The 13,220-nt window shown below is 35.7% G+C and overlaps 1 protein-coding gene across 10 annotated transcripts in view; it reads left to right on the top strand.

Annotated features, from left to right (window-relative positions):
• Positions 1 to 13,220, top strand: part of FRYL (FRY like transcription coactivator) — a 176,641-nt gene that overhangs the window by 74,715 nt on the left and 88,706 nt on the right. For all 10 annotated transcript variants that reach the window (XM_075025546.1, XM_075025526.1, XM_075025516.1 and 7 more), the window contains 3 exons: positions 5,173 to 5,226; positions 11,066 to 11,205; positions 11,659 to 11,755. In XM_075025546.1, coding sequence (XP_074881647.1) covers positions 5,173 to 5,226; positions 11,066 to 11,205; positions 11,659 to 11,755 — 291 coding nt within the window. The remainder of the gene's footprint in view (positions 1 to 5,172; positions 5,227 to 11,065; positions 11,206 to 11,658; positions 11,756 to 13,220) is intronic.

The raw sequence follows: 13,220 nt of genomic DNA, 5'->3' as shown, positions 1-13,220 counted from the left end.
CGGAATACTGGTAGCAAGGTAAATAGAATAGCCCCGGAGTTCGCTTGTGCTGCAAAACAAGAGTGATTCCCACCTCTGTTGTCTGGTGAGGTTTTGTGGTGATTGCATGAAGTCTGCCTTAGGATCTTTTACTAAGAAGATTCTGAAATTGGTGTTTTGTCTGTATACAGTATGTATAAAATTCGTTGGGCTAAAATAAAAAATTATAAATATTGCTGGAGTAGTAATTTGTGAAGGTCTTTAACACTTCTGTCTGGGTTCATTTGCTAAGTTGAATTCCTTTAAACAAAATGTTTTTTAATGCAATCAAATGTAAATTTATACATATAGCCAGCTTTCCTTATTTTATGTTGGTGAGAAGGACAGACTATACAGAAACCCAGCAATTTAAAAGAGGTGCCAAAAGCTTTGGAAAAGTGAAACAACCTGAGCCTCTGTAACACAAAGAGGTGGAAGGGAATCCTTAGGGGTCTCAATGGAAGGAAATACTAAAGTACTGAAGTGGTTTTATTTTTGTACGTAGTATTTGATATAAATACTGACTATTCAGTTCTAGTGTATGACATTTAAAAAGAAAGATAAAAGTCTGAAAGGGCACAGGAAAGGCACTGACTGAGACTGGAGAAAAGGCTTTAATGGAAGAGAGGAAAGCTTTTATCATTTTAGTGTGATTTGATTTTGTGGGATGGCTTGGCCACAAATAATAATGTGGAGAATATATATAGTGTTACATAAATCTTTAATGTGGTAGGTGAAGCTAGGCTGTTGGAGAGAATTTGGAGCCAGACCAATTAAAGTTAGGAGCTAGGCACTTTTTAAAAGTTGAAGATGAACATGCCAGTAGGGGAGCAAAAATTAATTAAAAAATAAATAAATAAAAAAAAAAGTAACTTCAGATCAAGACAGCACCTAGGGGTGAGGGGACAGTACTGTTTTAGCTAGATGTATGGGTTTCATTTAGAAGTAACTGACTTGTGATTTTAAAAAGTAACTAAATGGTTTCTCTGGCTGTGAATTCACTTACCATACTCGGTGAGTAACAAAGTAGTTTCCTTTCACTGAGTTAATTAAGAGTTCTCTGCTTGCAAAATTTTAATACTGCAGTTTCCAAAGTTACAGAAAGAGCTTATCAGCAAATGCTTAAAATAAATGATTCAAGTAGCGAGTGTAACCGCAGGAAGGAAGATCATCCTTTTAGTAAGTAAATTAAATTAAAACACTTTTTTAAAAAAAAAAATCTTCTAAGTCTTTTGTAGTAATATATAGTTTTAAAGGAAAAAGGGCTCAGACACAATTTATTGTAGCTTAAAATACTCTTCCTCAGCTGAGCGAGGATGACTGTAAGGCATGATACCAGCCTTTCCCAAATGTGGAACAAACTATACCAGTGAAAAAGATTAGTGATAAACTCAGTTACCTTCTATTTTGTCAGGCTGCATGTAAATATAGTCGGTTAGAATTCAAGCAGAGAGTTTAACATGGTGCCACCAAGTCACCAAGCTGTTAACTGGTTACACTGCTAACTTACTAAACTGTAGTTCAGTCTCACGTTTAAGTGAAAACTAGCAAGAATATTTAAGCCTGTGGCCAACACCAATGATTTTATTCCATCATGGAGAAACTAAACTCAGACTAGCACTGTACGCTTTTGCAAGTCTTGCCAAGGTGCTTTCAAAAGCTTGTCTGAAGTCTAAAATTTAGCACACCGCATTTCTTCAGCACAGCCTTTCTCCTATGCTGCTCTGACGCGGGGGCAAGAACGCAGGTGCTGCCCAGCAATGGGGCTGCAGGAGGCAAGGCAGCATCACTTGGCTGGTCCCTTACTTGCAGCTCGGAGGACAGAAACAAGTGCTCTAGTTCTGCTGCGTTCACCTGCTGTTCACCTGTTCACCAGCCACCCTGCTGAGGTGCAGTAGCCACCAGAGGATGGTGCTAGTGAATACTGGAGAGGGGCCAATGGGTGGTACATTTTTCCAGGGGTGCAGTTGTTTGCACAGCACACACATGTCTGTCTACATCCTGATCTCTGCTGCCTGCCATATGTTGACATTTCTGCTTTACACAATGCATGCAAACTGCTCTTTGGTTAATTCAATAGTAGGTTGGTTTGGGTTTTTTGTTTTGTTTTGTTTTCATTTCACTTGTAAAAGACAAATGTAGACCTATTATTTCCATCATTCTCTGAATTTCAGGAAGCCAGGAAAATAAATCTTAAATTATTAATTCAGTGAAAGTTTCCAGGCCTTTACTTTATGCTGTTGGATAGATTTTTGTAAGTCATGTGAGATGACTGGGGCCATGACAAAGCAGAGTTAGAAGACAGCATTGAAGGAAAATAAATTTTAAAGCCGTACAAATAATTCAAAGGCCTTGATAAACCTGAGACTGGGTTAGAGAGTATTATTTGCTTATGTCGCATTTGTTTGGTTGGTGTTACATTAACTACAGTGATATTTATCTTTTAGCAGTTAGGATCTTTAAAGTTGAGGGAAAAATAATAGAGAGTATTATGAACTTGCAAGGTCTTCATTCTTTCTGATACTAAAAATCTTAAAAGTTATATCAACATCTAATGTACAGAAGTGTCTCAATTAGTATAGAATGGGGGGGAGCTAAACTTTCAGAACTAACTTAAAAATAGTTTGCTATCTATTGGCATGGATTTCACTTCATCTGAAGACTTGGAGATTATTTCACTTCTCTTTGATTTGTTATCGTTCTTTTCTTTAGCTATTTCTGGTTTTAGACACATGCAATGGGTATAATAAACCCAGTGTTTGTTCACCTGTATAATAGTTTCATAGTACCATGCTGGAAACGCGGCATATTGGGGCATTGTATCATAAGCAGACTTAAGGAACCTGACTTTTACTGTCTTCTTACAGGAAAGTAATTTCTCCATCTTCTCAGGAAATAGTTTTCTGGTTATTTTCCTTCAGCTTATTTAGTAATATACAATGTTTATATAGGGTGGAACATTTCTCGTGTTTCTGCTTTATAGATAAGATTACAATTATTTGTGGAGTTTATCTAAAAGCATAGTACAGATAACATGAATTCACCTACAGTAGGCATTTCCTTATAAGAAAAGGGTAGGGAGGAGTTCTAGTTAAAAGGGAATTCTGATTTGCCAGTGCTCTCTGGAGCTTTTAGTATCTGCTGCAAAATGTCAGTTCTCATAACAGTATTTTGAACAGACATAACATGTAAAATTATATGAATTTATAGGACTCAAAGAAGTGTTTATTTACCAGCTTCTGAAACCTTTTCCCCTTTGCTCTCCTCTTTGCACAAAGAACATTGGCTAATACATCAATTGATGAACAAATAGAACTATTTCAGAATATTAAATGCATTTTCCTGAAACCACCTTCTTTTTTGAGATATTTTTTATTTAGGCATACTGGAAGTGTACATAAATGGCAGTGTTTTCTTAGACAATTAAGTGAGTTTCTTTGGATTATAGAAAGTGAAAATAGTCTGATTTGTGAATTGGTACCTATATTATTTCAAGTTATGCTTCCAGAGTAAGCAAATGCTTTTTGCCTGGGCAATGTTGAATTCAAGTTTTCAGAGGCTGTAATAGTTGCCAGAGATTGTGTCCTTTTGAACACCAAATACAGCTGCACTCATCACAGAAAATGCCAGAAATTCTCATATTTTCAAGATTATGATTAGGACAAGTGAAAATAAGCCGCCAGTTTGAATCTTAGACTTGGTACATGCAGTCCCAATTTTTATCTGTTTTAACATATAACCTCTCTGTTGCAGCCTTGTAAGTGTTAAATGCCAAGCAATATTGACTTTTAAAATTTTTGTCAACAGCCTTGACAGCATGGGTGTTGTCTCTTACTAAACTACTGAGCAGGTTTTTTGTGTTAACTGAGGCACAACCTGTTGAGAGCAGTACTGGCTATCAGTATTGCTGACACCTCCTTTTACATCCCAGACCAGGCAAGGTAACAGCTCTTCCAGCTTACTACTTGACTTAATTTGCTCCATAAAGGCTCTTTGTTTGCTTACTGCAATTTAACGTGAGGTATTAATTCCTTACCTTGAGTACTTTTTCTACTTTCTTCATCAAAGATAATGTTTTTGATTCATTTACAATAAAGTGAAAAATAGTTTAAAATTTCTTTAATTAGCAAGAAATGCTCATTACATCTTTATATATCTTGCTGCTTTGTAGTATGCCCTTAAAGCCGTTACTGTGGCACTCGGCTTACCATAAATCATTGACCCTCAGAGCCAGTACACGGGACTTACTTTTTTTTTTTTTTTTTTTTTCCAAACCCCTTGCTGACCACCCCACCCCACCCCCTCCTTCCCCTCTCCCCCACTTCCCCTTTCCTTTTTTTACTTTCCAGGATACCCTAGCAAGAGACTATAAAAGTTGTATTTCTTGTAACTGTATAATTTGGTACTCTCCACAGTGACTAGTAAGAATTACTATTACATTACTATTACAGTTCATGAGTGTTTTGTTTTCTTAATGCTTTAATTCTCACTAAATTATTTTGTCAGGAATATACTGCTCTGTTAAAAGTTAAATTATATCTTATGGTACGGGTAGCAATGAAATATTGTAATGATTAAACTCTAGTAATATTGCATCTTTTCTGTACCTTACAAAGTTATTTCAAATGTAAAACAAGTTATTATTGACATAGGTTTTCTCGCTATTTTTCATTGCAGTTCAGGAAAAGCGCAGACTGGAAATGCATTGAACAATTGTCTCTGCCTTTGTGAAGGCATTTTAAAATTCATTCTTGTAGCTTACGATAACTGCCTTATATGAACATGAATATGCTTGTTAATTCAGATGGGAATGGCTTTCCTTCTAAGTTACACTTGGCACCCACTGCCAGCTATCTCTGTTGAGCATACCGCTGTAGGCCCTGCTGTTTGGGAGAGGTGTTTGATATTTTCTGTTTGTCAGTCTTTAATGTTATTGCTATTAAGCTACCAAATTAATTTTAGATCTGTATTCTTCTATTTTGTGAGTATACTTCACATCTTCAGAAATGGTTGTACGTTAAAAATAATGCAAATATTCACATTAAAAGTAGTTTCTTTGTTCTGTGATATAACTGAGAAAGAAGGAATCTATCATTGATAACAGTCAATTGCACTGTGAAATTCACGTTTCTTTTTATTTTTTTTTCTTTACAGGAAAAGCTCTTGTCCAGATCTCTTCAAAGAGGTGAAGATCTTCAGTTTGATCAGGTAGGAAACATGTAGTTGAAGGAGTTTTTATTAGATTAAGGTGGCCTCTGTTTTTGCAGAATAGTGGTTCCACTGTTGAAATGACATGGAACATCCACATCTGAATCAGTGTCACAAGATTTAGGCCTTGAATGTTAGTTAGGCTTTATTTTCCATTGTAGAATATGATAGTAAGAAACTACTAGAATAGATTAATTATTCGAAGGTAGCAGTGAAAGATGCTGGAGAAAAGATGCTGAAATATGGTAGGGGATGAGAAGACTTAATTTATTTCTATTCCTGTTAACAAGCTTTGTGTAACCTCAGCCTGTATCACTTATTGTTTCCGTGTTTGGGGTTCTGCTTTTATAAGCAAATAGCGTTAATTTCAGTAACACAGCTTTACTGAGGGCTTTTTGGTTCTATGGCAGAAGGCACAAGATAGGTTTTAAATGCTACTTTGTCCTTTACTGAGTGTATAGTCACATTATGAGGCTATTCTGTTTCACTTACTATAAGTGAACTGTACATGGAATAACTCTCTGTTCAATTTATTCATGTTTATTGTCTGTATTTCTAATTCTTTCATAGTATAGGCATGTTTTTGTCCCGTAACTACTTCCTTGCAATGGAGAGGCAGCATTCAGATGAAGCCCCATTATGTGCCTGTTCCTGTTCTTAACTGTTACCAAACAGCGTCTTACTGCATGAAGTTTAGTGTTCTGTCCATATCTTCTGTACCTGGATTTTTGTTTAATGCTTTGCATTACTCCTTGGATATAGGTATTAGACATTGCAGTGAAATCTGTGGACCTGCCCCTACTTTTCAGTTAATGCCATCCATGTACCTCTTTTCCCTCCTCCCAAAAGAGAAACAAATAATAGCATGTAATATTTGATGTATAATTTCCTTTTCAAAGAAAAACAAAAACAAAACCACCACCAAAAACCTCACGTAGCCTTTTAATGTTTTCTAATCTAACCTGCTGTAAGGCCATTATCTCCTAAATGAAAGTTTACTCATAAGCAAGGAAAATGGGTGAGGGGGGATAGGGTATAAATTCTTTGGTAGCTACAGTATTTTATTGTAAAGCTGACCAAAAGCTAAATAATATGCATGATGGGGATGAACTAAGGAAATCTGTAAATCAGTAATATTACTAATTTTTCTACTAACTCCCACCTTACCACATTTTTCCTCAGCTAAGGATGTTTTTTATAAATCAGTAGTAGTTGTGTATTAAACTACATGAGGTTCTAAAAATATGCTGAGTGAAGAAAAGTAAAAAATAAAACATATAACTTTTGAAATCTTGTAATATACAAATAAACTTGTTTTCCTGAAAGTGTAGTACTCTTAAAATAATTTGTTTTGATTGTGTATGTGTATATGTGTGTGTATGCGTGTGAGTTCTTATTTTGTTCTTTTTGTATTGGTAATCTACTTTGGATCCGCTGAGATCTGAATTTTAATGGTACTGAATAACTACTTTAGAAAGTCAGAGCAGAATGTCTCCCTTCTGGTGACAGGGATTGTGAATTTTGTTAGGGAATTTTGAACGTTGTTTGGCAAAAGGGATTAAGATTGCTTCTCTCTGTTCATTGCTGGGTGTATGAAACCCATATTAAGATCAATTCTCCACGAGTGCAGAAGACTGCAGAGTAAAAAGAGACTGGCAAAGTACGGGAGAGAGGAGGATCCAGAGTACACAGCTATAGCATCTAGCAGAGAAGCTAGAGCTGTTGCTGGGCCAACCTTGTTCACCCAGAGATCTTTATGGAGTTAGGAATTTGAGTCTAAAAAGTGGCTTTAGCTGTACTGATACGGTGTCTGAGCTAGTAAGTGTTACACTTTGTGAATAAAAAGAGCATGACTGAAACACAGGAGGGACTCTGGGAGTAAGAAGGTATCTAGTTAACACGCATTCTCTCAGCTCTAAGAGGGATGGAGGAGGAAGGTGTGTAGCATTGCCTGTCTCTATCATGAAAAAGTATAATAGCTGTTTAACGGGATTGTAAGTTGTTTCTGTTGGAAGCATAACCAGATCAAGAGGGCTGCTATTATATCTGAGTGTGCAAAATCAAGAGTTTCTAATTTTCAAAATAGTACAATTCTTTTATTTGTCACTGAGGTTTTAATTGAAAAAAAATGTAAATTTAGCTAGGAGAGATGAAAGTTTGGAAAATGAGAAGGGAATTTTTATGTTGTTACACTTCTAAACTGTTAAAAAATCTTAGCATTTTAGTACCAGTGCTTTCCCTTTATCATTCCCAGTGCATCAAGAAGCTACCGGAGAGGAATTTTTTTTTAGAGCATATATTACATTTCTTAAAATATTTTTGCTTGTACAGCTTGAAACTGAAATAGCTTGTATTTTTCATCTTTTGTTTGTTGTAGGAATCATACTTGGCAATTTCCGAGTCTTGTCCTAAGATACCAAAACGTTATGATCACGCAGAAGCATATCTTGGCCATCTCAGTGACTGAAAGCAGATGTGTCTCTGGGGTTCAGGCTTGTTCATTATTAGGCACAACTTGAGCGATGTTTTCAGGACCAGGATTTTGGCCATAGCTGGAATTTGGCCTCCAGCATCTTATTATAATTTTGCATATCTCTCTTCTTACCTCTCAATATACTGTTGGGTATGTTAAGTGCAGCAATTAGCAATGTGCTACGGCCTTTTAAGACTGGAGCATGCTTTGCTGTTTCATTATGAGGAATGTAAGTATACGTCATGATGACTATCGCAGCCCTGTTCTCTTGGGCATTACAGGATCTCTTTGTCTGGATTGCTGTTTTCAACCTAGGCATAATTTAATGCTAAACTAAAATGGGTTTCTTACAATTTTTATACCAGGTGAACTTGAATTTAGTATCCAAGCAGTATGGTAATTATATTAAATAAGAACAATAAGCATATAGCTCGTATTCTGCTTAGCAGCTATGTAATATGAACAAAGATTTCACCTTCCTGATAATTCCAATGCCTTTTCATTAGAATGATATGGATGCAGAACTTGACAGGAAATAAATAATCATAATGTAAAACTGATTTTTCGTTTCTAGAGAAAAATGCTTTATAATGCCAGTAGTTTCTGGGTTTAGCACTTAACCAATGACAAATTTTTTAATGCATGTAATACAGCTTGTTTCTGTGGAAGATGATGAAAATTGCCTAACTGCTGGAACATTTATGAATGATAGTAGTATTAATATACTCTGTAAATTTGCAGGAAAACCTCAGGAAAAGGTTTAGTAAAGCTTAAAATGCAGCTTTCCTTTTTCTTCTACTAATAAACCCGTCATTTCAGAAGGAGGGCAGAGAAGAAGAAGTGCTTTGTGGGGTCATTTTACATTGACAGCACAGGGTAATTTAAGTGTTCACTTAATCTGTTCCTGTCTTCTTGTGTGTGTAGTTGCCATATGAACATAGCTCTGTGCAACCTATTGGATATATCATTATTTTTAAAGAAAGAGAAATTGTTATTTTTAGAGAAAGATATTGAAGTATTTCCCCAGTGTTTAGGTTATTTGGGGTATGGGTATTGACAGTAAATTCTGAAGGCAAAACAGGTTTTGGATTGCTGTGGTTGGTGATAGATCCCTTCTTCATCAAGTTTAGCTTTAGCTTTCATTCTAAGGATTATCAGTTATACTGATGATTTTATGCTGAGTCTAATATTTTCAGTTTAGTAACTCATGAGAAGGGTTCTTTCTGAATCTTTTTTTTTTTTTTTTTAATTCCAAAATATATTAATGGTTTTAACTTGTGTTTTCTGCTCATGGCTGGAGTTGAGGTCAACAGAGATGGTTGAGTACCCCAGGCTGATGCAAGCAACAGGCATTTCTTGCCCATGAAGTCTCAGTGAAAATTTTTTGAAGCTTTATCAATACAAATGGGTCTTTTGAGTTCCTTTTTTGATGCTTTCTCTTACTGAAGGATGATGGTTTTAATAGTAGCCCACAAGTATCTCCAATTTCCTCATAATTTTTCTTTCCTCTTGTCTTCTCCATCTTGTTTTTTTCCAAGGAAATTTGTCAGACCTCTGCCACATCAGAAAATTCTCTTGAGCAACATCTTAATTTGTATGCATTCCTCTTCATCACGCACTGCTTCATTTCAGATCACAATCTAACTTCAAAGTGGTAAAACTGAGCTGGTTTTTACTGTCCACTTCTAGAAGTCGAATGTAGGTTGGTTAGTTGACTGGGTATTTATTTTTTTATGGATATCAGTGCACAAGGAACAGGCTTACAACATGCTTGGTTTCCAAAGCACGTCATAAAGATTTCAACATATATTAGTGTAAGAATGAAGGTATTCTAAAAATTTAGCCTTTGTTCTGAGATGCAAGGCATTATAGCAAGCCTACAGAGTATTTCTAGCTTTTGTTTCTTTTCTGTGTTAAAAAGGCTTTGTATGCTTTTGTGTTGCCTGCAATAACTGCCTTCATCTTTTTGTGCAGTTAGCTCAATGTGCGTGCCCCTCCTCCAGCAGGTATGCCTGGTTTTTACATTGAAACCCTTTTTAGTGAATATCCTATTGACAGACAAGAGTAGTAAGAGAAAAAGTCATCTCATCATTCTAGTAAAAATTTCTTAATGAAACCTACTTCCTGTTCAGATTTGGAATATCTGTAGTTTGTATTGTATACTGGAATTTAAAATTTTATGAACTTACAGAATAAGAATATGATTTTACTTATTTTGAGGAAGTTTCTCCTCTTGTTTATATAATTGAAGGATTTTTCAGAGAGTCAAGAATGCTACTTAATTATTGTGATTTGAATAGCTGACTGGTTAACAAGCTGAGTAGAGTATTCAGATGGTTGAAAGAGATCCTCCTGAGGTTTCCATATGGTTCACCTGCCCCCATCCCTTCCCCAAACCTGAAAAACCAAGATGCTTCAAATGAGGACAAAGAAGTAATGGCATTGATGTTATCTTGGTTTTCCGGAATAACGAATAATAGATAAGTTATAGCATGAGGATGGCTTCCATTGAAACCTCTTATTTGAAAGATGCAAGAGGTAATTAATACATGGTATCAGTGATCAATGTGGTAGGTAACTCTCCTTTTCCAACCAGTGTTTTGGGGATGGGCTTGCTCCCTGCTGCCTCCTCGCAGGGAGTTTATAGCTGTTTTATGCTGTCTTTCTCCAGTCATTCTTCCCCTCTCCAAGCTTGAGCACTGACGAGTTCTGTTTAAGTTAAAGGAAGCCTAGAGAATTTAAGTTTCATACCATGTTAAAGTCTTCCTTCTATAATGGTTTCTATTGCCACTGTTGTACAGAGAACTTTACAGCTCATGCGGGTTTTCTAGAAGACAGCAGTAGATAGGCGAGTTATGCTGAAAGTAAATGTAGCTTGAGATCTAGACCAGTCAAATGTATTAAAAGTAGAATAGAATATCTAAAAGGCTCTTATTTTAGTTTGTCTAATAACCAAAGAAGCATGTTTTTGAAGGTTACATACTGCCTCAGTTCAGGAGGGTAACCTCTTATCTGTCATTTGTACTGTAAAGGTACATATACTTCAGAGATACATGTGGCAACATTCAAGGGCATCCTAAAATCTCTGCTGTTTTCTCAATGGCTTTATATGGATTATCTCTATAAATTTAGGATTCTGTGATCCCTGTGAGCTTCAGAACACTTTGCTTAAATTTATCATTGTAATTGACTTAGTGTGTCATATTTACAGTAATTGTCCTAGGTGAAAATGATACATAAAGTTGCCACTTTGTAAAATTATGACACATGGTTTTTAACATTAAAAATCATTTGAAAGAATGATTATAATGCTAAGATTTTTAGATTGCTTTATCATGCTAAACTACTTTTCTTACTTTTTTTCAGTTGATAAGCTCTATGAGCTCAGTAGCAGAGCACTGTCTCCCCTCCTTATTACGCACCTTGTTTGACTGGTACAGGCGTCAAAATGGAACAGAAGATGAATCTTACGAATATAGACCTCGGTCTAGCACAAAATCGAAGGGGTAAGAGTTTTCATTGCAAAAGTCTGTTTAATTTTTGTGTGCTTTCTTGTAAGAAAATGCGTGCTTTGTACTTTTTTTGACAAGTATTTTGTATTTGGATCTGTCATTACCCAAGTCTTTGTAGAAAGAGCATGGGCTTATTTGAGGTAGTGTATTTAACTTGTGTAGATGATATGCATGAAGTGACTTTATGATTTTGGGGTTGATTTATAGAAGGAAGTTGGATGCTGATAATTCCAAGCTAGTTTGTCCCTTTTTGAATTGTTTTGGTTGTTAGCAGGCCCTTTTAGGAGGGAGCAAGATGTCAGTGCTTCATTAAACCCCAAAGTCTTTCTAACCATCCATTTTATACGTGTGCAACAATGATTGCATGAAAGACATGTATACCCCTTCTCTGCAATATTTGTATTCAGTCTGGTGTATGATACGTGTGTTCTTGATTTCTTATTTTAGAGATGACCAACAACGTGAAAGAGATTATCTACTTGAAAGGAGGGACTTAGCTGTAGATTTCATTTTTTGTTTAGTTTTAATAGAGGTTCTAAAACAGGTAAGCTCTTTTGCTTTGGCAAACTTCTTTTAATCTTTTGCTTTTAACGTCAGTTTTGATCGTCTCCTTTAAATGTTTGTATTAAAAACTGGAGCATATATACGATGAGCATATGCAAGGCTGTAAATATACTCTCAGTTGCATAAAGCCTTTCGCCTCTCCTGTCTTTTCTTTACATGCCTGCCTTATCTTATTCACATGTCTTGGACCCACTAAGTCAAAGCTGCTGATGTACTGCAAAAAGCAAAACTGTAAAAAATAATATTTTATTTATATTCAGTACCTTTTGTCTGCTTAAACATTTTTAAAATACAATGTGAAATCATTGAATGACAACATTCAAATGTCACTTTTTAAAAAAATTAGAAAGGGTATGTAATTTTGCTTGGCCTTATAGTGTAGTGCTAGGTGATGTCATGCACAATTTCTGTTAATAGAAAATTTGCATTGTTGTATGGACAAGAGGATAGAGTTTGGCTTCAAGTAGCAGCATTTTTTTTCTCACATTTTTTGAGAGAAGAAAAAGATTACTGTAAGAAACAGTTGAAAAACATGAAGCAGACTTGACCAAATTTCACGTTTCAAATACTTAAGTAGTTTATGTCTTTTATGTATAAGTACATGAAAATTAAATGGCTTTCTGTATTAAGTAAAGCAAGGAGTGTGGTTTAGTTTGCAAATAATTTGTAGGTGATTTCTGTTTATGTGGTTATGTATGGCATGTTTGTGATATAGGGAAAAATGAAAACAGTAAAACAAAAAAGCTGCCTATCCTTCTTTGAGACACTGACCAAACATGCAAAGTGATATTCCTATACTGCATGCGCAGAGATGCAGAGAACAATATTAAAACCATCAAACTGTCATGTGTTAGTGTTTTACAGAAAATCTTTGGTTTGTGCTCTGTCCCTGCCTAAATTTTCTATTGGTGTGAAAGAAAAAGGGAAATGGAATTGCTTGTTTAGGATTGCAGGGTTGTATGGGTAGCTTCTGTCTTTTGAACTGGTATTAGTTTTTCTGTTAAGTAGAGTACATGTTGCCAGTGATTCAGATGTCAGGAGAGGTGCCAAAGTTTTGGTCTTGAAGAGAGTCTGTGGTGATTCCTGTAATACTTGGTGAGCCTCTCATGCTTGTACTCCAGACAAGATAGGTATTTTTCTGATAAGGATATTTTCTTCTGCTAAAGCCGTGCAATGGGCCACTAAACATAGATACATCACTTAAGAGACTCTTTCGGTCAATTTAATATTAAAAGTTACCTAAAGGAGCGTTTCTATGTTCTGCCTGTAACATGACTCTGCAATTAGGCAAAGCGCCGAAAGGATGGCTTTTTATCAATAAACTTATTTACATTCACATTACATCCATCTTCCTGTCTTCCTGGGAGCCCCATCATTGTTTAATTCTTAAAAACTGGTTTTAGAGGATGCAAAGGATATGATACAGCCCTTTCTGTAATATGCCC

This window comes from Buteo buteo, chromosome 1 (genome assembly GCF_964188355.1).
Source record: "Buteo buteo chromosome 1, bButBut1.hap1.1, whole genome shotgun sequence".
NCBI lineage: Eukaryota > Metazoa > Chordata > Aves > Accipitriformes > Accipitridae > Buteo > Buteo buteo.
Note: the sequence above shows the minus strand (reverse complement) of the source record. Positions and strands in the feature narration are given on the sequence as shown.